This window comes from Triticum aestivum, chromosome 7B (genome assembly GCF_018294505.1).
Source record: "Triticum aestivum cultivar Chinese Spring chromosome 7B, IWGSC CS RefSeq v2.1, whole genome shotgun sequence".
In the NCBI taxonomy this organism is placed as follows: domain Eukaryota; kingdom Viridiplantae; phylum Streptophyta; class Magnoliopsida; order Poales; family Poaceae; genus Triticum; species Triticum aestivum.
The window spans coordinates 542,999,692-543,024,285 of NC_057813.1; the positions used below are offsets into that span (position 1 = coordinate 542,999,692).

Consider the following 24,594-nt stretch of genomic DNA (forward strand, 5'->3'; position numbering starts at 1 on the left):
AGAAGGAACCCGCCTTGCAATACCGAAGGCAAGACTGCGCGCCGGACTCATCATCATTGAAGCCTGGTTCAGGGGCTACTGAGGGAGTCCTGGATTAGGGGGTATCCGGACATCCGGCATCCGGACTATCGAAGCGTGAAGATACAAGACTCAAGACTTCGGCCCATGTCTGGATGGGAATCTCCTTTGCGTGGAAGACAAGCTTGGCGATCCGGATATTATATTTCCTTCCTTGTAACCGACTCCATGTAAACCCTAGCCCTCTCCGGTGTCTATATAAACCGGAGAGGATGGTCCTTAGAAGGCCGATCACAATTACAATCATACCATCATAGGCTAGCTCTTAGGGTTTAGCCTCTACGATCTCGTGGTAGATCTACTCTTGTACTACTCATATCTCAATATTAATCAAGCAGGAAGTAGGGTTTTACCTCTATCAAGAGGGCCCAAACCTGGGTAAACATTGTGTCCCTTGCCTCCTGTTACCATCAGCCTAAGACGCACAGATCGGGACCCCCTACCCGAGATCCGCCGGTTTTGACACCGACACGACGCTAGGGGTATTCTTGGGTCTTCATGTGAATATCCATGATTGTTACAAAACAGTGTTGATTTTGGCAAAAGAGTGACAATTTTTGAAAAACAGCAATGATTTTGGCAAAATGAATACACATGAATACCCGGTTGCAAATTTCTAGAGCCGCCACTACTCTGCACCACACCCCCGATCCCGCCGACGCGCCCCACCGCACATGAGCACGCGCGCCGCACACCTGACCGATTGCTGCCGTATCCCCTCCTCCCCATGCGCACAGACCTTACTTCCTTTACTGCCACCACCACCTCCCCTGAGCACGCACCACTGCCGGGAGCTTCTTTTCTGTCCCTCGAGAACCGGCAGCACCACACCGCGACCTCCGACGACCAACCCTTGATTCCTTCGGCAGGGGAGCTCCCATGAACACGACGGAGCTGCCAGACAAGGTTTGGCGGTGATTCTTAGACATCGACCCCGTGGGTGAAAGTCAATGTCAGTGGAGGCGTGCTTTAGGTACAACGATAGTTGACCGAGAGCATGACCTTTGGTAGCTGGAGCACTGACCAGGTCGAGCTTCTGCCAGAGCACTAGGGCAGCCGATGGGAGCTAGCTAAAAAGGGCTCCTCGAATGGCGGCCGGAGTGAGTGCCAACACGCACGGGCGGGCTCCTCCTCGCATGCATGCACAGTCGTGTAGGGGTGGATTAACGAGTTGCTCGGCTCGTTAAGCTCGTGCTCATTAAGACAGACAAGTAGAAAACCCTTCTTGGATCAATTCGTTTGAAGCTAGTTTGAAAGAGGCAAAGGTGTCCCGTCTTTCAATGAGATGGTGGCTATCGTTTTGGTGGAGTAGACTTCGGCGATCCGACTACGAACGTGCGAGGACGTCGCGCCTTAGCAATCGCTAAACCAACTCCGAGAGGTTATCGACCACACCAGAGCATGATCAACCTGACCACAAGGGTCTATTTCCTGCAAGCAAACAAAGAACAAGTAAGAAACTGAGGTTGCAATCTGGATATTGCGGATATAAGAGGAAAGCTTTATTGATGAATGTGGGGTCTTTGTCTGGTCATTGAACACAAACGAAGTACGCGAAGTTGCAGCTATGGCGAACTTTAATCTAAACAAAACCCAAAATCTAAACGACGCCCTAAGGGTTGTATATATGGAGGAAGAGGGGGGAATTTCGTGGCCCTTGGGGAAGGGGTCCGAAGGCAACCCTATCTCTTGTTTCCCCACATATACGAACTCTAAAAACAGCCTATACTCAAGTATTTCAAAATTACATGGGCCTGGCCCAATAATAAGGTGACGTAGCACCTAGAATAGCCTCTGGACGAAAGTTATGAAGTAGCATCTTGTATATTTCGTCCAAGGCTTCGTGCACTCATTATGGTGGCTTCGGCGTCCTGAAATCATCACTTGTAACTCTATTCTTGTTCCCCTTGCGCATGCCATCATCTCCATGCTTGTTCTTGCTCCAATGTTCATCCTTCTCCAAGCTACGCCCTTCATTTGTAAGCAAAACAAATGTATCCAATTTAGGCAGCATCATATTCTCATGAACATTAGAATCATTACCAAGAAACAAAAGTACCTGGCAATTTAATTGGCGTGCGCGAGCTCTAGTAATTGGTCCAGTATGTATAGCAGCAGGGGCTGTGGGTGTAACAATGGTATTGATGTCCTCATCATAGTTAAACTCGTGAGCACTCGCGAGCGCTCGTTAATAGATTTGATGTGTTACGATCTACATGATGAGTGTGTATATGTTGTTTTTAAGAAGGAAGATGGTGACTACAAAAAGAAATGCACTAGTTTGTTGCTTCCTAAGTCGATTAGATTAGATGGATCAGGTGCTAAGAAAATGTTGTCACGTAAGATGAAAATATGTGTTGTATTGTTACTAACGTTCAGTGAGCTACTCATGAAACTCATTAGCTCGTTATGCTACGAGCTAAAATCAATGATTGGCTCTGTTCATTAATAAACGAGACATGAGCTTAACGAGCCGAACTATCGAGCGCTCATTAAGCTCGCGATCTACGAGCTTTTGATCTAGCCCTTGTCGTGGGTTCTTCTGACAGCTGACAGGTGGGCCCCATGAATAGTTTAACGGGCTGATCAAATAACGTGAGAGCTCAGTGCCACGTCGACCCGATGAGTGGGACCTGCTACCTCTTGATCATGCGTTGGTTTTTCCCTTGAAGAGGAAAGGGTGATGCAGTAAAGTAGCGTAAGTATTTCCCTCAGTTTTGGAGAACCAATGTATCAATCTAGTAGAAGGCTCCTCAAAAGTCCCACGCACCTACACAAACAAACAAGAACCTTGCAATCAACGCGATAAAGGGGTTGTCAATCCCTTCACGGTAATTTGCGAAAGTGAGATCTGATAGAGATAATAATATAAGATAAATATTTTTGTTATTTTTATGATATAGATTGGAAAATAAAAGATGCAAATAAAAGTAGATGGAAACTTATATGATAGAAGATAGACCCGGGGGCCATAGGTTTCACTAGTGGCTTCTCTCAAGATAGCATAAGTACTACAGTGGGTGAACAAATTACTGTCGAGCAATTGATAGAAAAGCGCATAGTTATGAGATTATCTAGGCATGATCATGTATATAGGCATCATGTCCGTGACAAGTAGACCGGCTCCTGCCTGCATCTACTACTATTACTCCACACATCGACCGACTCCTGCCTACATCTAGAGTATTAAGTTCAAGAAGAACAGAGTAACACATTAAGAAAGATGACATGATGTAGAGGGATAAACTCGAGCAATATGATATAAACCCCATCTTTTTATCCTCGATGGCAATAATACAATATGTGCCTTGCTGCCCCTGCTGTCACTGGGAAAGGACACCGCAAGATTGAACCCACAGCTAAGCACTTCTCCCATTGCAAGAAAGATCAATCTAGTAGGCCAAACCAAACTGATAGTTCGAAGAGACTTGCAAAGATAACCAATCACACATAAAAGAATTCAGAGCAGATTCAAATATTTCTCATAGATAAACTTGATCATAAACCCATAATTCACCGGATCTCGACAAACACACCACTAAAAGAGTTACATCGAATAGATCTCCAAGAAAATCGAGGAGAACTTTGTATTGAGATTCAAAGAGAGAGAAGAAGCCATCTAGCTAATAACTATGGACCCGAAGGTCTGTGGTAAACTACTCACAACTCATCGGAGAGGCCTTCGAGATGATGTAGAGGCCCTCCGTGGTCGATTCCCCCTCCGGTGGAGCGCCGGCAAAGGCTCCAAGATGGGATCTCGCGGATACAGAAGGTTGCGGCGGTGGAATTAGGTTTTCGGGGTATGTGGATATATGTAGGAGGAAGAAGTAGGTCGGTTGACGCTCGAGGGGGCCACGAGGGTGGGGGCGCGCCCACCCCCAGGGGGCGCGCCGGGCACCCTTGTGGCCGCCTCGTTTGTTGCTTGACGTCCACTCCAAATCTCCTGGTTTGAATTTGTTCCAAAAACATCGCTCCCGAAGGTTTCATCCCATTTGGACTCCGTTTGATATTCCTTTTTCTTCGAAACACTGAAATAGACAAAAAAAACAGCAATTCGGGTTGGGCCTCCGATTAATACGTTAGTTCCAAAAATGATATAAAAGTGTAAAGTAAAGACCATAAACATCCAAAACAGGTATATAATAGCATGGAACAATCAAAAATTATAGATACCTTGAAGACGTATCAGGACCCGTCGATCAATTTTTGGCATCAACAACTGTTAATCGAGCTACAGTGTTTTTTGAAAACTGCCAACACAATATCGTGGGTTTTTGCAAAAAAATGTTAGTGGTTTTTTGATTAACGGTCCATAATTGTGATGGTTTTTTGCAATTACTCTTATTTGCCATGCTAGGGAGAGTACTCGAGGTAGTAGACCACTCGCGCTGACGTTATGAGCCGGCCCAGTTAATGAGCGCACCTCTCATATGGCTTTTTCTAGCAAGATTGTAAAAAGGGAAATTTTGATTTTACTTTATTTTCCTGTTTTTCTTTTGTTTTACATGCAAAACATTTTTTCAAAGGAATTTTATTACATGAATTATTTCCTAAAATTTATGGGAATACTTTTCAATTCAATATTTTTGAAAGTGTTAAGCTTTAGAAAATATATGATTTAAAAAAACTAACTGAATTGTTTTAAATTTTACATGAACACAAAAAAAGTTCATGTGCATTGGAAAATGTTCACCATGTATTTAAAAAGGTTCATCATGCATTAAAACTACATCTTATGTTGAAAAATGTTCACTGTCTATTTGAGAATTGTTTATCGTGCCCGTGGAAAAGTCATCATGTAATTGGGAGAAATGGTTTATAAACACACAAGAAAAATGTGCTTTTACTAATGAAAAAAGGAAGAAACAATGAAAAAAATAGGCCAAAAAAGGGAAAATGATATACCAGAAAAAAAAGGAAACTGATGAAAAACACACCAAACCAAAGAAATAAACTAAAATAAAAACATGAAAAACATCTGGAGCATGGGCCGATGCATGTAGCTCGCTCCCCTAACACAACGTTTTGAGACCAGAAAGTTGGTGTTGGTTTGGCCAATGAATGGCCCATGTCCACCAAACCCAATATGGCAATATCTCTCGTCGATTCTTGTGGGGCGCGTGTATATATCGTCCCACATGGCCTATTACGATACATTTCATTTATGTGTGTGCATCTAGAAAAAGAAATATTTATTTCACAAAATTCGTGTAGTCATTTTTTTCTAAAAATGAACAAATGTTACATGTTGTAAAGAAAACCGCACACATCAAAATTTTCATGTATGTGACAAAAAAATCGGGTATTGCAATGAAATGATGTTTGATGTATATGAAAAATAAACGTTCATGTAATTTCAAAAAGCATATAATTTTAAATATATTTGGAAGAAACTGTTCACATCTCAAAGATATGTTCATGTTTTGACAATTGACATATACCAAAACAATTTTTGCAAATATAGTTAATGTTTAAGTCTATTTTAAATGTTCTTGTATATGAAAAGAGCATTCATATATCTTTAAAAGGCATTCTTCTCTTCATAAAATGTTCATGTTTTTAAAAACAAATATTTATGTATCACATCAAAATATCATGTGTCACCACTTGCAATACCATAAATGAAAAACGAATAGTAATAATAAAAAAACAAAATAAAAGAAGGGAACTAAAAAACACAACAATGGTAAAATAAAAAAAAGATAATAATAATAATAATAATAATAATAATAATAATAATAATAATAATAATAATAATAATAGTAAAATCCATTGTCTGCCCGCGAGCCATCCAGTGCTGGTGAGCGCTTCCTATATCTTTCAACAAGAGAGGCATAGTGTCTGCGAGTTGTGTGTGTTACAAAGCAACACTACCAAAGAAAAAAAATGTTGGTATCTTTCAATAAATCTTAACATCGAGAAAACTGGAAAAGGAGACTTGGTGAAGAACTTAATCAACCGCTTTCCATGTACTCTCGCTAGAGTTCCACGCTCTCGCGACCCTCCACGGTGTTGAGTACCCCCCCCCCCCCCCCCCCACACACACACACACACCGTCGGCACCTTCTCCCTGACTTCGTCTACTTGGGTTGGTTTTGGGGCAACCTTTGTGTCGTTGTCCGACCTTGGCGGTATGATGTTAGGGTTTGGCCGTGGGTCAAGACAAAGTTGAAGAACATTTTCTAACACATGATGATTTTTAATACACGATAAACATTTTTAAAGTACACAATGATTTTTAACAGACGATGCTGATGTTGAGGAACATTTTCCAACACACGATGATTTTTAATACATGATAAACATTTTAAAAATACACAATGTACATTTTTGGTAACAATGAGAATTTTCAAATACATGTACATTTTTTAATATGTGATGATATTTTATGAATACATGTTGACTATTTTCAAAATATATGTACATTTTCGATACAAATGAACATCTTTGATACACAATGAATATTTTTGAAATACATGATGAATAACTTTAATACACGATGAACATCTTTGAAGTACACAAAAAAAAATTAAGAAGATAATGATGGACATTTTTAAATACGAAAAAACATTTTTTAATACCGTAATGATTTTTTCGAAATACTAGATAATTGTTTCTATTACATGGTGCATATTATTAATATTCGATGATGTAGTTTTGAAAGATTTACTCTATAAAATATATAAATAATAATCAAAATAGTGAAGAAAATAGGAAAGAAGCAGAAAAAAGGAGAAGAAAAACAAGAAAAAACCACTAGAAAAGTGCAGATACAAACAAGAACCGCATTGAAAACAAAAGACAAACAAAAAAGAACCGCGCTAAAAACTAGAATAGAAAAACCCTTGCAGAAAAATTGAAAACAAAAACAGACGTGAAAGAACCGTGCTAAAAAACGATATTCCGTACCTCTTTTTTGAGAACCGCCCTTTAGGCATTTTATTCATTTAGGCGGGACATATCTGATCGAACAGCCTCGACCAGAAACTCAGGAATTACATGAAACGAGATAGACATAGTATCTAAATATAAAGCCTGCTTAGCTGTCAGGTGGGCAGCTGAATTAGCTTCCCTTGCCGTCCATCGCAGTTCAAATCCCTGAAAACTTGGGAGATAGGTGCGCATCTCCCTCAAGATCGTACCACCAGTGGATCGATCATCGTCTTGCTTCCATGCTTCAAACACGGCCTGACAATCTGTCTCAATGATGACATATTGCAGGTCATTAGCACTAGCCAACAGCATTGCATCTCTGCATGCAATAAGCTCTATAGAGAAAGGATCAAGTGGTGCCGTGTATTTGATGCACTGCCCCAGTCTGAATACACCCTGTTGATCCCTTACTACTATGCCCACTCCTGAGCACGTATTAGTCTCATATACTGCTCCATCAGTATTCATCTTCACCCACCCCTGAGTTGGCGCCTCCCACTTCTGCCTTTCTGTGGATTTGACAACAGTGGTATTAGGGACATCAATCGCCATAATGAGTTCTCTAATTAATTCCATTGATTTGATCGGCTGGTACTGAATCTCATTATGCGTATACTTGTTACGGTTCGTCCAAATTGCCCACATGACTGACACCAGAACTGATGCATCCTTCCTTTTAATCACCTCATGGTCCAGTATATCCTTAGACCATGTCAATGGGTGCAGTCTCGGCAATGTAAGGCCAAAAAAATCCTTGGCCGCCTCCCAGAACATCAATGCGTGATCGCACCGGACCAGTGCATGAAATAAGGACTCATCGTCGCTCCCACACATTGGGCATATAGCATCATCCCTGATCTGCCTCCTCCTCATCTCCCGTTGGACAGGTACAAAACTCTTTAGTACCCTCCACCAGAACACCCTAATTTTGGGTTGCACCTGTAATTTCCACAGTGCTTTCCACCATTCTTCGCCATGAGTGGATGAAGACGGGCTACTTTGGTTCGCTGTTTTGTGCTCCATCAGCATTCTGTATGCCGATCGTACCGAGAAAACACCCGTGTGCTCCCAGGCCCAGGCCCAAAAGTCTTCAATCTGCACTCTTGGCCTCGGTATTTTCAAATTTGCATCTGCATCCGGTCTTATAAACAGTGTACGAACTTTAACTCCGTCCCACCCTCCTGAATCATCATCTAGCAGTTCTGACACCAACTGAATCGGCTCCTCCGCTAGCCTGCATAAAGGTTTCATTGTGGTTGTCCCAGCGATCCATTGATCATGCCAGACTTCGGTCTTCCTCCCATCCCCAATTCGCCTAATAAGGCCTGCCTGTAGCACTTTCCTCCCCTGACAAATAGCTTTCCAGGTTGTCGAGGCACCCTTTGGACAACCAGCTTGTAAAAAATCCCCATCTGGAAAGTATCTTCCTCGAAGTACCCTAGCACATAAGCTATCTGGTTTATCCAATAATCTCCAGGCCTGTTTGACCAACATTGCATCATTAAACAACTGTAAATCCTTGAACCCCATTCCACCTCTATATTTAGAGATAGACATATTCCGTACCTCTGACTCGGCGAAATATACCACGGGCGGGAGCGCTACCGCGCAGGGAGCATGGGCCGGACCAACGTAGCGGCAGGTTGCATGTTCGCATACCTTCGTGCAACGTACCTTCGTGCAACGTTCTCTTCCATTTTCTAGATTTATTTTTCTTTTTCTGTATTCCTTTTTGATAAAATACAATAATATATTTTATAAATACATCAACAATAACTAAAAAAAATGTCACGTGCTTTAGAAAACAGTTTCTACGCGTTTTATCATGTATTGATGTAGTTTCCAAAAGCGTTCACAGGATTTTCTTACAAAAGTTGTCCGAATTTTTCTAAATGCTAGTGTAAATAAAAATATGAGAACATATTATTTTAAAATACACCGTAAACTATTTGGAAAACAGGATGATCGTTTGTGAAAAATTGATGAACATTTTGAAGTACACGACGAACACTTAAAAATAAATGATAAACATTTTTAAGTATACGATGGATTTTTTAATACGCGAAGACATTATTGAAAACACAATGAGCATTTATTTTAAAACATTATGACCATTTTTCAAATACACCCTTAGAATCTTTTGTGAAATACGCAATGTGAAAGCTAGTAAGAGGATGTAATATCTCATTCCTGTTGGCGATCACAAGTGGGGAGATCGACAGAAAAGTTGCTTGTGGAGACAGGCAAGCCGTAAGGAAGAAGAACAAAAAGTTGTTTGGTTGCTGCTACCACATATACGCACGTAGTCAACTAGACACCGATAGATAAGAGCAGTCCACGTCCACCTGGCCAATAGCCCAGACGCCCAGTACCCATCCTGGATTCGTACGTGTTGCACTCCCACTTAACGCCAGAATCTCAGGGGGCAAAATTTCGTGTTTTGACCCTTTTCTCGTACTTATTCAAGATCTGACCCTAGTTTGAATTTTTTTCGAGATCTGACCATTTTGATACGGCCAGGGTCCATGGCGGTAGGGTGTAATAGCCTACCGCCAGGGTCCTTGGCGGTAGGAAACATCCCTACCGCCAAACATAATGGCGGTAGCATGTACAACCTACCGCCAAGGTGCTTGGCGGTAGGCACGAGCACGCACTGTGTTCAATACTTAGCAAAATTTCGCGGTAGGGCATGCAACCCTACCGCCAGGTACCTTGGCGGTAGGCAGTTATACCCTACCGCCATGACCCTGGCGGTAGCAAAAGGGTCAGATCTGAAAAAAAAATTCAAACTAGTGTCAGATCTCGAATAGCTATCTAAAAAGGGTCAAAACACGAAATTTAGCCTCTCAGGGCATGAGGAGTAGAATGCAAACCTTGGATACTGGAGTATATGATGGGCACAAGGATCTTTCATTGCAAAAAGAACAACGTCCATATGGCACTACTTGGCTACTTGCACAACACCAATGATGCAAGCATATGGCTTTCCAAGGTTGAGGAGGAAGAGTTGGTGCAGAGGCCGGGAAGTGAAATTCTCTCCCATTTTTAGCCTAGCCCCCCGCGTCGCCCCCGCTCGGGCGACTCGGGCGGGATCTCGATCCCTAGCCGCCGCCGGTCCCCTCCCCTCCCTTCCTCCCCTCCCTCCGCCACCGCCGAAGGACGCCGCCGGCGATGGCCCGGGGCTGACGGCGGTGGCGGGGGTCCTCCCTCTTGCCTGCGCCGTGGGGGTGGTGCGGCGCCCCGCGGCATGGGTGGTGCGGCCGATCTGGCCTGGCGGCGCGGCGGCTGCCTCGGCCAAGGGCCGATCTGGCCTGGCGGCGCGGCGGGCCTGCCTTCCGGCGGCGGCGCGGCGGCTGCCTTGGCCAGGGGCGGCGATGGTGGGGTGTGCCAGCCGGTTCTGCCTCGGGCTGCGTGGCGGCGTTCGGCGGCGGCGGCCGGGACTGCGGCGACACACCATCTGACCTCGGATCGGCGGTGGCAGCATGGAGGGCCTGGTGGTTGGGTCGGCACCATGCGGGTTGTGCCCTCCGGACAGATTTGATCTGGCCGGTGCGGCCTGCTCGTTGTGCGGCGGCTCAGATCGGCGGCGACCCGTGCACACATTACGTGATGGAGGTTCTTCGAGCGGATCCGGGTGAAAACCTTGTGCTCGGCTTCATGCCATGGCCGGCGTTGGTGACACCCTGTTGTGTCATTACCTTCTTGAAGGCATCGCCGTGGAGAAGCTCTAGACCTCTATCCGCTACCTCCGGGGGAAACCCTAGATCAGTTGATCGGATGACGGCGGCACGTTGGTGTCGTTTCCTCCTTGGGGGCGTCATTCTTGGAGGCGTACACGGGATCGAGGGACCAGCGGGCGCCTTTTTGGTGGAGCGGTGCTTCATCCTTCACATTGATGACGGCGGATCTCGGCGGCGTGGTGCGGTGGAGACTCGGCGCCCGATGCGCGGTGATGGACTCGCGCAGGTGGAGGTAGTTGTCTGGCGTCAAGGTGGCGTCGATGACGGAGTGACCTCACAAGGTAGAAGCCTCAATATTTGCTCTGAAGACGGACATGTGGAAGATGGCGGCGACGACACATGTGAGTGCGTCAGACCAGTTTATGCCCCAGACCCAGTATGTGGCTCGGATGGGGCTTCTGGCTTTGGATGATAGGATTAGGTGAGTAGTCTGGGTATGTGGCCCAGGTAGCACCCCTGCATCATTTGGATAGGAGTAGTGGCATATGTTGTCAAGATGGCGGATTCAGGCATATTGTTGTAATACTTTGTAAGGTCCTCGAGAATAATCAATAAAGTGGTCGTATGCATCTCCCAGATGCAGAGGCCGGGGGTCATCCTCCTTTTCTAAAAAAATATGGCTTTCCAAGGTAAGGTGTTTGGCCGACAACCTTCCTGGTTGAAGTTGCATCAGCCATGCCGTTGTTCCCTAGTCCATATGGCACCTACCTGCACAGCACCAATGGTGTGAGCAGATGCCCTGAAGAAGCTGATAGTGTCAAAACAGAAGCACTAATGTTTGCTCAAAAGAGTTGGCAGCAATGGCCCCATCTATTGAGCTGTAATCAGCAAGGAATACGTAACCAGATTTGTGTAGCACGATCTCCTTATATTCAGAACCATAATTAGAGCTGGCCGTAGAGCATAAATCAAGGAGTTGCACACTAGTATGAGAAGCGGGGTTTTTTTTTTTGAGTAATATGCAAAAGTAGAACAAATCTGATCCGAGTCCTACTTCGGTACAACGCCCCTCACAAAATGTATAAAGGGCAATATAGACATTTGAGCAAATGGTTGCTCTGGAACTATTTCATATTTTAGTCTGCAAATAGTAAATATTCCCTCTGTAAAGAAATATAAGAGCGTTTAGTACTTCTTTACAGAGGGAGTACATACCAAACTCTACAAATATCCATGGAATCTTTTCAGCTCAATAGAAGTAACAAGCTTATGATTTTCTGAGAGTGCAATGTGTGGCAAACATACATGGTCATATCACATTGAATATCAAGATACATAATTCCAGTTGCTTAGAGATGGTGATATAATTTATATGACAGATCATGGGAGAAGAGGCTTCACATAATTTATATGATGATACATAATTCCAGTTGCTTAACAAGATTGCATACTAGGAACTTACTTTTCCCAACATCTTTTGAGAAGACACAAACAGCCTCCACACAAGGAGAGGGGCTTAAAGACTCTTCACTGGAAACCAGAGTATCGTCACCCACATATCCTAGATCAGCCCCTTCAACAACTTCTTGCATAGCAGCATCTTCCTCAGACTGAGCTCTAGCAACTGTAGGGATAGAAGAAACATATCAATCTGTCTAGCTGCTAACCTCCCACGAGGATTCACTGCCGCAACATGCAAGCACGTATAGAACATAACATGCATGCATTAAAAATAGCATCCTCGTTTAAACTTTGCCCCAAAGCCCGCACCAACCAAGTGGTCTGGAGTCTCAGCGGCCGCATCCAAGACTGCACTCCGGTCTTTATCAAATATAAATGACTGCACTTTACGATCCAAATTTTGATTTCACTTCAGGATTTTATTTAGAAAAGCACATGTACTCCAGTACCACCAATTAAATAAAACTTAAACCATGAATTTCAGAATATTGTAGTAGCATATGTTCATTTTTCAGCAGAAGAACTTGGTTTTCGGAAACCTTCAACCTAGACGAATGTTGGGACCGGTTATTTTACCTCTTTTTAGCATTCAGGTTACAAACTAATTTATGCAGGATACAATCTAGATGAAACCATTTATGAAATCTTGGTAAACCAAATACTTGGCAAGTTCATTGAGCCTTATGAAACTGGTAAGCCAAACAATATGATTCATTCTAAATTTCTTAGATAGGGGACCAATAAAATCAAGTCAGCCATGCCATAGATTTAGTGGCTCCGAAATAAGGTCCAGGTTTGCAATAGAATGGCTTATGTCATTAGATTAGCAGGATCAAGTTCTCAGCTAACACGTACTTGTCACTGCAAGGACAAGGGTGGCAGGGAAAATAATCCAAACTCACCTTGACCAAACGATCCCGTCAGTGGCGTCCTTACGCCATCAGTTCCATCACGTTTGAGCTGCCAGCACAGGCGCAAGGCGGCGTGGAGCAATCACGGGACATGCTATAGCATAAAACAAACTCTTTTATGATGAAAATACAAATTTGTCAGCTAATGTTGAATAAAATGAGATGAACCATGGGACTGCAACATGTTCACCTCACATCATATATAACAAAGAGAATTTTCCTAATTCTGTCCGGTAAGGAAGATCTTAATAATATGTGCAGATTTGGCTTTTCTCCACAACTCAGAGAGAAGGATAGTAAAAAGAGTACTCTAGTAAAAATAAGTAAACGACAAGCACGGCATGACAGGAGGGCATACCAATGCAACTAGAGAAAACTGATGAAATAAACTAAATATTTGTGACGATTCGGTGAAGTTTGGAAAATGCATGAACTTGATAAAGGATCAGTTTACCATCAAAGCCTGCAAAATGTCACCAACTTCTCCACTGTTCATATCGAATATAAACCCTATACAGGCATACTATTTTCAAGGGATATGCAGATCGAAAATGGTTTAAATGGAGAATTAAGTATCATTAGGTGAATGAAATTTCACTAGATAAGTTACAATTAGTTTTGGTACAAACGCGATTTGCATTGATCTCAATTTGTGTCGATATGTAGGCAAGAGCAAGCTAGATGTTCAAACAGACTGACAATGAACAAAGGATGTTGATAAAGGGGAGATGAATCTAATCATGAGAAGAGAAATGTGATGGGCAAAGGAAAATTTTGGTTCATATGCAATATACACAAAGCAAGAAGCCTGAACAACCAAAATGCTAGAATCACCTCAGCCCCACTCTAAGAAATAGAGCCTAGGTAAATCCTGATTACGCAGCAGCACCACCAAAGAGGTGCATGAATGAAGTTCTCACGATTTAGTGTTTTGTGTTTGACACAATCCAACCAGTAGGCACAGAGGAGCTCAGAAACAATCACATGGCACGAGAAACACTCACATATGATCGGAGACCCAAATGATGAACACTAGCAGATTACATAAGATAAATTATCAGTCGCACATGACATTGATCCATGGGTGGCTAATAACTTAACAATAATGAGAGCACACATCTAGGTGCATGGATAACATAGATGTTCACAGGATCAACTACAGATATAGATACATAACTACATGGATAGCTTTGGTGACCTCCTTCGTCTCTGGTTCTCAGACTGGTACCACTGGAGCAACCCCATCATCAGCCACGGGCTGCTGCCCGTTGTACAAAGCGGAAGCCTCCCCATGCATCTTGAGGATATCGGCGGCGGAGTCATACTTCAACCAGGGAAGGCGAGCATGCCGCTTCCTGACCTGCTCCTCGTACCATGCAGCGAGCTTGGCGCACACGGTGTCTGGATCATCGTCTGAGTCGTAGGGGCAGTTGTCGTACAAGTCCTCCACCTCCGAGTCCGAGGTCGCATCGGCGCCCTTCAGTCCCATCACCGCCTCCTCCTCCGCCTTGGCCTTGACGATGAACGCCGTCTCCTCCACCGCCGTGTCCTTGAGGGACACCTCCTCCTTCTCCACCTCCGACTTGGCCTTGATGATGTCCGCCTCCGCCTTGCCCTTGAGAATCGCCTCCGCCTCCAACTCCGCCTGGGTCGCGGTGATGGGCGTGGGCGACAAGCTCCCGTAGCTGAGAAACTGCATCTTCTCGACGCCGAGGGATTTTGGATTTGCCTTGCCTCTTTCCTCGCCTCCCGTAGCTGGATCTGATCAGGAACGGGAGGCGGCGGAGCTAGTGGGGATTTCTCTCAGCTGGATCTGATCAGGAACGGGAGCCAGGCCAACCCTAGCTGCCTCGGCTCGGAGTCGGTCTCGTCTCCGGACCGGCCTCGTCATACCCGTTCCCTGGGCTGGGCCCCCATCTTATTTTTCTTCTCACTAGCTCGCTCGTTGCGTGAATCTCTCATCTGGAACGCGGTTTTTGTTTTGATGCGAGCAACTTAGAGCATTACTAGCAGAACCCTCAAACCCTCAAACCCTTATAAATAACTGCTTTTTTACAGTTTGCGAGCAAAAAATCGCGTAGACTAGAACCCCTTAACCCTTAAACCCTTAAATTTTTTTAAGGGTCCAACCCTCAAACCCACTCCCAACCCTCAGAAGTAAGGGTTGGGGAGCAAAACCTACCCCAACCCTCACTTGGCGGTTATCTTCGCGCCAACTCCCGCGCCCGCGCCCACGCCCGCGTCCGGCGCTGCTAGTCGCCCCCGCCGCCGCCGGCCGCCCCGTCGACCTCCCGCACCCGCCCGCCCCCAGCCGCCGGCCACTCCTCCACCTCCTCCCGGCCGCGGCCGCGCTCGCCCCGCCCCCGGCCATCGCCATCCGTCCCGCCGCCCGCGCCGCCTGCCGCCCCGCCGGCTTCTACTCCCGTGCGCCCGCCCGCCGCCTCCGCCTCCCGCCCGCCACCTCCGCCTCCTGCCCCCCGGCCTCTCCTCCTCCCGCGCCCCTCCGACTCCGCGCCCTCCGCCTCGACCCGCCGCCCCCGCCCTTCGGCCCGTGCCCGCTCCCACGCCCTCCGCCTCCCGCCCCCGCGCCCTCCGCCTCCGCCTTCCACCCCCTGGCCACTGCCCTCCACCCGCGCCCGCCCCGCCATCCGCCCTCTGCCCCCGCGCTGCCCTCCGGCTGTCGTGCACGAGGTGCTCGACGGTATGCCCGCAACGACAATATCGTTCATGGGGAATATTCTGTTATAAGGGTTGGGTTTGGGGGTTCTAATCTTTGCCCCTGTTTTTCAACCCGTAAAAGTGCACAAAAAGACCATTTTTGGACCCTTAAAACGCTAGTGAGGATTTGAGGGTTTGAGGGTTCTACTAGTAATGCTCTTAGCCCTGGTATAAAACCTTGAGGCTTGTAATAAGTTGCACCTTGAACCCTTTTAAGCTGTTGGCTCCTTTTTCTTTTCTGCTTTGCAGATAGAACTCTTAGCGCGGTGTAGTTTCTGAAACCTTCGATAGAAGGCTGGTCTCTGTGTATCTGGTTTCGCGTTTTCAATGAAGATGATGGAGCCGGGGGGGTGTTTCTTGCCCTCCTGTCAGTCTAAAAAAACTCTAATTTGATACAATTTACACCCTAAAATCCTCAAAACCGGGTAAATCTTCCCCTAAGCTGGTTTTGATCCAATTTTGGGCTGTTTTCGGTTTTAGCTTATGACGTGGCGAGTAGGTAGACAGAATAAAGGGGCTGACATGGCATGGTGGGTATGGGTCAGTTCACCCTGGTCGGATTTCCGCCTCCCTGGTCATTTCGCCCCTTCTCCCTATTAGAATAAATCCGAGGCGCTCCGTTGATCTATCAAGGACCAAGCAATCCCACAAGCACGATACCGAAATTTGTTAACGAGGTTCACCAATATGGCTACATCCCCAAGGCTAGACTATGGGCGCTCCTATGTCGTTGTCGCTGAAATCACCGCTGTCTTCTACTTTGACCGACATCCCCGTCGGTCTATCAGATAGTCCAGTCCGACCCAACCGAAATTATTCAACTTCAACCATGCTTCACCCCGCGTCGTGTCCGCCCGCACATCTGTGCATTGCCTTGACGCCCTGTGTTTGCATCCTGTCACGGCGCGCTCCAAACTCCTCCAAGCCTTATACGCACGTCGCCATCCTCACCGCGCGCACCACAAATCCTCTCGCTATCATCCCAGTACACATCATGTGTATAAAGAAATAAAGCCAAAAAATCCACCACATAAGCCTTCCTGCGTGCACTAAACCGTGAAGATCAAAAAGATCCAAAATCTCCAACTCCACCATGTGCTCCTGTAGGCTGTAGGTCCATTAGGCTTCCTATCTCTTCCTCCCGATGAGTAGCTTCAGCCTGTTGCGTAGCTTTTTTTTCAAACAACAAATCTCTCATCAGGTCGAAGGAAGGATGGACCCAACGGCTCCTGTACGGACAGGCGACGCGGTCGTCTCTAGCGATGGTGGCGGCGTTTCTGCGCAGGGCCTCGCCCCCGACGACCACGGCGTCGGCGCTCCGGGCTCGGCGGGAGGCCTAGCGGGGGGCTGGTCGACGACTCGCTCCCCTGCTCCCCGACGGGCGGCCGCGCCCACCATGGGCGTGGCAAAGTGGTCGGGGAGCCGCTTTTGGGCTCTGGCGGAGGACGAGTCGGATGGTGATGAGGAGGCGGAGATTAACAGCGAAGGGGAGTCTGGGGCGGGCGGCCGTGCGGCCTGCTCCATTGGCGACTTCGTGTCGCGGGCCGAGGAGTTTGGGGGCTCTCTCAAGGCCGGGAGCCGGCGTGCTTTTGCGCTCGGTGGCCGTGGCCCGAGGCGGGTCGCAACGGCCGTGCGCAGGGCGCCGTGCTCTTCATGGGGACGCGAGGGACGTGGCACCCTTGCCGTGGCTGATGCGGGGCTGCTCCTGCAGCACGCACTGGACCTGCCTCGTCCGGCGCCGGCGTTCCCCGTGGCGGCGGTGGCGGCGCAGTCGGCGCTGGGAGTGGTGCGCCCTAGGGTTGGGGCGGAAGCGCATGTGGCTCGGATGGGCCAGCCCACTAGGGCGGTGACCGGCCCATCTGCGGGGCAGCAGTGGGCTGGAGTCCAGTCTCCGGATGTGCCTGGGGCGCAGGGAATTGCGGCCGTTTTTCGGGCCCAGCCCGGCCCACAGGAGGCAATCCAGCCCATATCGCCCAGCCCCGTGTGGCCATATAAATGGCTCTGGATTCCTCGCGGAACCCTAACCCCCTCGCTAGGTTTCCCAGCCACCGCTGCGGAGGTGCGGCGCTTCGGTCATTCCGCCCGCTTCCTCTCACCCGCTCCTCTCCCTCCTCCATTGCGGCGCTCCTTTGCGGAAGTAGTGGCGATGGGCTCCAAGCAGGACCGCTGTGGGGAAAAGCCTCCCATGGAGCCGCCGTGGGACCGCAACCGTGGTCGGGCCGACGACGAAGGTGGCTGGGGGCCGCCGCCCGCGTGGTGGCTCAAGGAGCAGGAAAGAAAGAAGAAGAAGAAGGCGGAGTACAAGCAACGCGGCCTCGAGCTCAAGCTCAAGGGGTTGCAGCCTGCGTCGGGCGGCGAGCGGGGTGGCGAATCTCATGCAAAGAAGAAATCCAAGCCTGCGGGGGCGGCGGCCTCCAAGACGCCCCTCCCGCCCATATCTGAGGCGCCGGGCTCGTCCAAGGGCACGGAGGAGGAACCAATCCCAATTGAGGAAGCCGACGGCCCGAAGTGCTTCAGATGCGGTCGCACAGGCCACTACCAGAACCTGTGCACCTTCAAGCCCCTGTGCATGGTGTGCACCAAGGAGGGGCACACGTCGGCGCAGTGCCCGACCCGCGGCAAGCCTCTGCTCCTCCAAACCATGGGGCACGCCATCTCTGGCGAAGGTTTCTTCTGCCTCCAGTACCCGGAGGATTCGAGGGAGGAGCCACAGATCCAGCTGGGGGCCAATGCGGCAGTGCTCTCCATGCCTTCCGGCGCGCTCACGCTCGAGATCCTCCAAGTGGAGCTGCCACATCTTTTTGAGGGCGAGTGGGACTGGCAGATCTCACCAATGGAGGGCGGGGCATTCTCGGTGGTTTTCCCGGATCCGGCGATGCTCAGGATTGCAACGCGAAGCGGCAAACTTTTCCTCTCTCTCAACAACCTCATGGTGGATATTCATGATGCGGTTCTCGAAGCTCCCAAAGGATTGGCGATGCCAGAGGTGTGGGTCAAACTGGGAGGCGTCCCACCCAAGCAGAGGCGCTCTGACCTGCTCATGGCGGCTACCACCATGCTCGGCCGTCCCCTGCAGATTGATGAGGAGTCTCTCATCCGCCCGGGGCCAATTCGCATGCATTTCGCCTGCCGCAGCCCCCGCAAGCTGCACGGACTGGTTCAGATCTGGTTCAATGGAGAGGCCTTCAACATCAACATCGAGCCCGAGCTCCCCCCGGAGCAACTCACGGCGCCCGCCTTGCCAGTCCCAAATCCTCCTTCTCCAAACCACGGCAAGGGTCCGGACGGGGCGGGGCGTGACGGCACCAGGGACGAAGACAAGGAGGCTGATGCTAGCATGGGGGATGATTCCATTGACACGGCGGCGTGGGAGAAGCTAGGCATCAATGACAAGGGCGGGGCGGTGAATCGGGCGTCGTTTCCTTCGTTGGAGTTGCCTCTGGCGGGGAGGTCCATGGAGCTGGCGCTTTCCATCCCGAACCAATATGGCTCAAACCTGGGCTCGGTCACGCCCCCTGAAAGTGCAACATTGCATTAAAGTATTTTTGACATTGATGACAACTTCATTTGTGTTTCTAACCACATGCTCTAAGTGTTAACAGCCCCGATTAAGCTAAAAGTGAAGCATGGATGGTTATTTCCTCTCTTATTGTAAAAAGGGAAAGCGGTGCGCTCAAGAAGAGAAGAGTACCTTAAAGTTTTCTTATTTCTTGAGTCCTTAGGGCATCCGCACTATTAAGAGGGGGTGCATCATAAAAACATCCAGGGAATCAACTTACCTTCTCACATTGATCTAAAAATCCCAGTGCCAAGTTTCTGTTCAGGCCGGAACTTCCGGGACGGCCGGAATGTCCGGGAAGGGTCCGGGAAGCTTCCGGGGTACCCAGAGAAACTGCACTTTTGTGCAATCTCTCTGTGTAGCCCGGAACCTCGCCTGACCCTGACCGGAACTTCCGTAGCCCGAAACTTCCGGGGCTGCCGGAACTTCCGGGCTCCGGAATTTCCGTCCCCTGTTTCTGCAGCTTCCGGGGTACTACTGAGTGGTGCAAACTCTCTGTGTAGCCCGAAACCTGTCCGGAACCTGGCCGGAACTTCCGGTGGCCGGAACTTCCGTCTGTGTCCGGAACTTCCGGGCTACGCAGAAATCTGCCTCCAACGGCCAGATTTCATCCCCACCTATAAATAGTCTTCTTCTTCCTCACAAAGGGGTTGACGACTCCATTTCTCTCACCTCCATTTTCAGACCTCGATTTCTTGGAGATCTCCCTTCCTAGCCAACCAAAGCTCTTGATCTTTTGGGAAGCGTAGGAGAAGTTCTCGATCTACACATTCACCAAAGCGAAAGTTGATTCCCCCTTGTTTTTGTGGTGCTTCTTGTTACTCTTGGAGGTTGGAGACTCCTAGGCGGTAGGAGTGCTCCGGCGAGGAATCGACCATTGTGATTTCCCCCGGAAAGTTTATGAGGGTTTGGAGACCACCCCAAGGTCTACCACTAGTGGTTGAGAAACGCCTTCGTGGTGTTGTCTCAAGGAGAGAATAGGGTGAGCCTTCGTGGCGTTGGTGTGCCTTCGTGGTAACATCCACCTCTCTAAACTGTGACGTAGCTTCCCTCCAAGGAAGTGAACATCGGCTTACATCCTCGTCTCTCGGAGTTGCGGTTATTCCTAACCCTAACTCTCTACTTGTGGTTACTTGTCGCTGAGCACTTACTTATCTCATCTTGTGCTTGCTTACTCATATATTTGTGTCACTTGATTATCTTGCTTAGCTCATTAGTATCATACTTGCAATTGTTAGGCTCACTTTCATTTTCCGCATTATTGCCTAAAATTGCTTAGTAATAATTAAAATTTGTAATTGTACCTATTCACCCCCCTCTAGGTCCATCTCGATCCTTTCAATTGGTATCAGAGCCTCGTGCTCTATTCTTGTGGCTTAACCGCCCTAGAGCGAGATGAATCCAGATGGAACTCCCCTAGTTGTAGATCCTAAGGATAAAGGCGAGGCTTCTTCTGAAGTCAAGTCCTTTACGTCTCAGGATCTAGAACGGGCCCTTGCTAAGCAAAAAGAGGAGCATGATGCTTCTCTTGAGGCCTTGGTCCAACTGAGATTAGCCACGTTGTCCGCGGTGCTTGCACCACACTCAAGTGGTGTGAGTCCGAGGCCAACTGTGCCTACTTCATCACTTGGTCAACAACCTCCTAGCAATGAACACACCAGTGTTCCTTGGCTTTATGCAAGACCTCAGGTTGAGAAACCAAGATATAACCCTCAAGGCAAACCTCCTTTACTTACTGCTACTGCCGATTTTGCATTGTGGAAAGTTGCTATGCAGGATCATCTTCGACATGGAAACGATGAGATGCTGGAGATTATAGAGTATGGCTATCATGTGGTTGATCCAAAGAACCCCACACCAAGAGAAATATATGACAAGAACCTCAATGACACGGCAATCATGTGTATAAGGAGAGGTATGGATGAAAAGCAAAGGAGACCGTTCATACACATCAAAAGTGCCAAGGAACTATGGGAAAGTATTATACGATCCAGGACTGGCACTTCTACCCTCCGGAGTGCTCAATATAAAATTGCCAAGGGGCAATTGCAAAAATTTTGTATGGAAAAAGGTGAAACCCCCAATCAACTCCTTGAGCGTCTCATGACTCTCACTGCGGATATTGAGTCATGTGAGTGTGACAAGACTCAACATGGATTCAATATGACTAAGAGGTTTCTTGTGGATAAGTTGCTTCATGCTCTTGCTCCATATCATCATCAAATGGTGTGGGACATAAGACAACACCATACCTTCAAGGAAATGACTACAGATGACATCATATCCACCTTCCAACTATTTGAAGAGTCAAAGGCCAATGCCACAAAACATCTTGCCACGCATGGTTCCCCATCATCAAAAATCAATCTTGCATTGAAGGCCAAGCAAGTATGTGAAGATGAGCAAAGTGAAGAAGAAGAAGAAGAAGATGATGAGGATGAAGATGGTAATGAGATTGACTCCGACGAGGGCCCTTCGTATGAAGACATGGCTCTTTTTGTCAAGAATTTTAGCGCCGGAAAATTCAAGGGAAGATTTCAAAAGAAGAAAGTGAGGAAATGCTACAACTGTGAAGAAACCAGTCACTTCTCCAACGAGTGCCCTTATGAGAAGAGAGAAGATAAACCAAGGTTTCCCAAGATCTTTCCCAAGAAGAAGTTGCCAAATCCTTTGAACTCCAAGCTCAAGAAGAGAGATGGAAAGGCAATGGTTGCTCAAGAAGAATCTGATCCGGATGATGTTAGTGGTGTTGCCGGAGTTTCTCAAGACTCTCAAAACACGTTGAGGTTCATAAACAAGAGTGGTGACGTGGTCACCTACAACTACATGAAAGATTACAAGGGCAACGCTCACAAGTGCCTAATGGCAAAGGCCATGGTTGAAGAAGGAGAGGACCAAAGCTCTTCTGACAAGGTCAAGGTAACTCCACGATCAAATCCTCCTCTTTTCACACCTTCTACTCCTAGTGATGAGTACCTTGATGTGGAGGATAGCTATGAGGATGATGATCTAGATGATCCTATGATTGCTAAACTTAATAAGTTCATGTGCTCCCTCAAAGGAAAGAAACTCACTATGTTTCGTATGCTTATGGAGATGGTGAGTAAGCACATCATCACCATTAAGGAACTCGAAACCCTCTTCACCGAGGAAAAGGAAAAGTGTGAAATCCTTGAGCGGAAAGTCCAATATGAGGAAGCACGAAATGATGAACTATGCTTAAAAATTGGTGCAAACATTGATGTTCACACTAATGATCTTGCCTCCTTGAAAAAGGCTATTGACTCTTGTGAAGAGTTAATGAATGATAAAAGCAAGCTTGTGAAGTCTCATGCTTCTCTAAGGATTGTGAGCTTCTATCCGTATCCCTCAAGACTAAGGAAGGAGAGCTCACCGTTCTTAGAAAGAGTTTTGAGACGCTCAAACTTACTTATCTTGAAACTTTAGCCAAGGCTTACTCTTCCCCTATTATAAATGTTGGTGCTTGTGCTACTAACTCTAGTAGTGATCTAGCATCTATTCTTGAGGAAAATCGTTTTCTCAAGGCTCAAATTGAGAAAGGTCTCATGACATGTGCTCAAGGGCAAAAGAATCTTGATGAGATTTTGAGTCAACACAATGAGGTGTTTGCCAAAGAGGGACTTGGGTTTGACCCTAGCACAAGTAAGAAGAAGACGTCCTCCCAAAAGTGCACAACTCCTCTAAACGAAACTTTTGTAAGAGAAGGGCACAAGGAGAAAGGTAAGGTTGTGAGTGGGAAGGCCACAAGGGGCATGCCCACTCTCAACAAGCCTAAAGAGTTCATGCCTCCTTCCTATGTACTTCGGAAAACTAAGGATGGAGAAGTCTTTGCAAAATTTGTTGGTCCTCGAAATGCATTTCGGTTTTATGCTATTTGGGTCCCTAAGACCCTTGTGACTAACTTGAGAGGTCCCATTGCAAAATGGGTGCCTCTAACCAAGTAATAATTGTGTGTAGGTTGCCTTCTCCGGTGGAGTAAAATGGGTGATTGATAGTGGATGTACAAATCATATGACCGGAGATAGCAAATTGCTCTACGATTTCATGGAAGCTATTCAACCATTTATGAGCATTATGTTTGGTGGAGGATCAAAAGGACAGGTACTTGGGTTGGGGAAGGTGGCTATCATAAATGACATGTCTCTTGCAAATGTCATGCTTGTCCAATCCCTTAAATATCATTTGCTTTCTGTTCGTCAATTGGCTTCTATTGGTTATGATACACTATTTGGACTAACGAATGTGAAAGTCTTTAAGAGAGATACTCTCGAAGTGGCCTTTGTTGGAGAGTTGGATGGCAACCTTTACACGGTTGATTTCTCGAAAGAGAGCACATTCCATGCAACTTGTCTAATGGCCAAGGCCGACAAGGGGTGGCTATGGCATCGCCGGCTAGCCCATGTCGGCATGAGGAATCTTCAAGATCTCTTAAAGGGTAATCACATCCTTGGACTAACAAATGTCTCTTTTGAGAAAGATCGTGTGTGTAGTGCATGTATAGCCGGGAAGCAACATCAATCAAAGCACCCACCCAAGAATATTGTGTCTACTTCAAGGCCTTTGGAGCTCCTTCATGTGGATCTCTTTGGGCCTCCTTCATGGGATAGTCTTGGTGGGAAAAAGTATGGACTTGTCATTGTTGATGACTACTCAAGATATACATGGGTGTTTTTCCTCAAGTCCAAGGACGAGACGAAGATCACCTTCATTGACTTTGCCAAGCAAGCACAACGAAAGTTTGACAAAGAAATCTTGGCAATAAGAAGTGATAATGGATCTGAGTTCAAAAACTACACCTTGTAAGAATTCCTTAGTGATGAAGGGATTGAGCATCAATATTCAGCTCCATACACTCCTCAGCAAAATGGTGTAGCCGAAAGGAAGAACCGCACCCTTGTGGAGATGGCAAGGTCCATGTTGGATGAATACAAGTCACCACATAGTTTTTGGGCCGAAGCTGTCAACACTGCATGCCATGCATCAAACCGGCTTTTCCTCCGCACTATATTGGAAAAGACTCCATATGAGCTTCTAACAGGAAACAAGCCAAATGTCAAGTACTTTCGTGTATTTGGGTGCAAATGTTTCATCCTCAACAAAAGAGAACGGTTAGGAAAATTCCAATCCAAAACGATTGAGGGTATATTTGTTGGCTATGGATCAAACTCCCACGCCTATAGAGTCTACAACAAATCCAATGGATGTGTTGTAGAAACTTGTGACGTGGTGTTTG

The 24,594-nt window shown here is 47.2% G+C and overlaps 1 protein-coding gene across 1 annotated transcript; it reads right to left on the minus strand.

The window, feature by feature from the left end:
- Positions 1-14,070: 14,070 nt before the first annotated feature.
- Positions 14,071-14,964, minus strand: LOC123157252 (uncharacterized). Its single transcript, XM_044575511.1, has one exon. It carries the CDS (start codon positions 14,760-14,762, stop codon positions 14,280-14,282), a length of 483 nt encoding a protein of 160 aa, XP_044431446.1. The 5' UTR covers positions 14,763-14,964; the 3' UTR covers positions 14,071-14,279.
- Positions 14,965-24,594: the final 9,630 nt, after the last annotated feature.

What these genes read in the sequence shown, in the direction of transcription:
- LOC123157252 (XM_044575511.1), bottom strand. Translation starts at nt 14,762, where the DNA reads ATGCAGTTTCTCAGCTACGGGAGCTTGTCGCCCACGCCCATCACCGCG.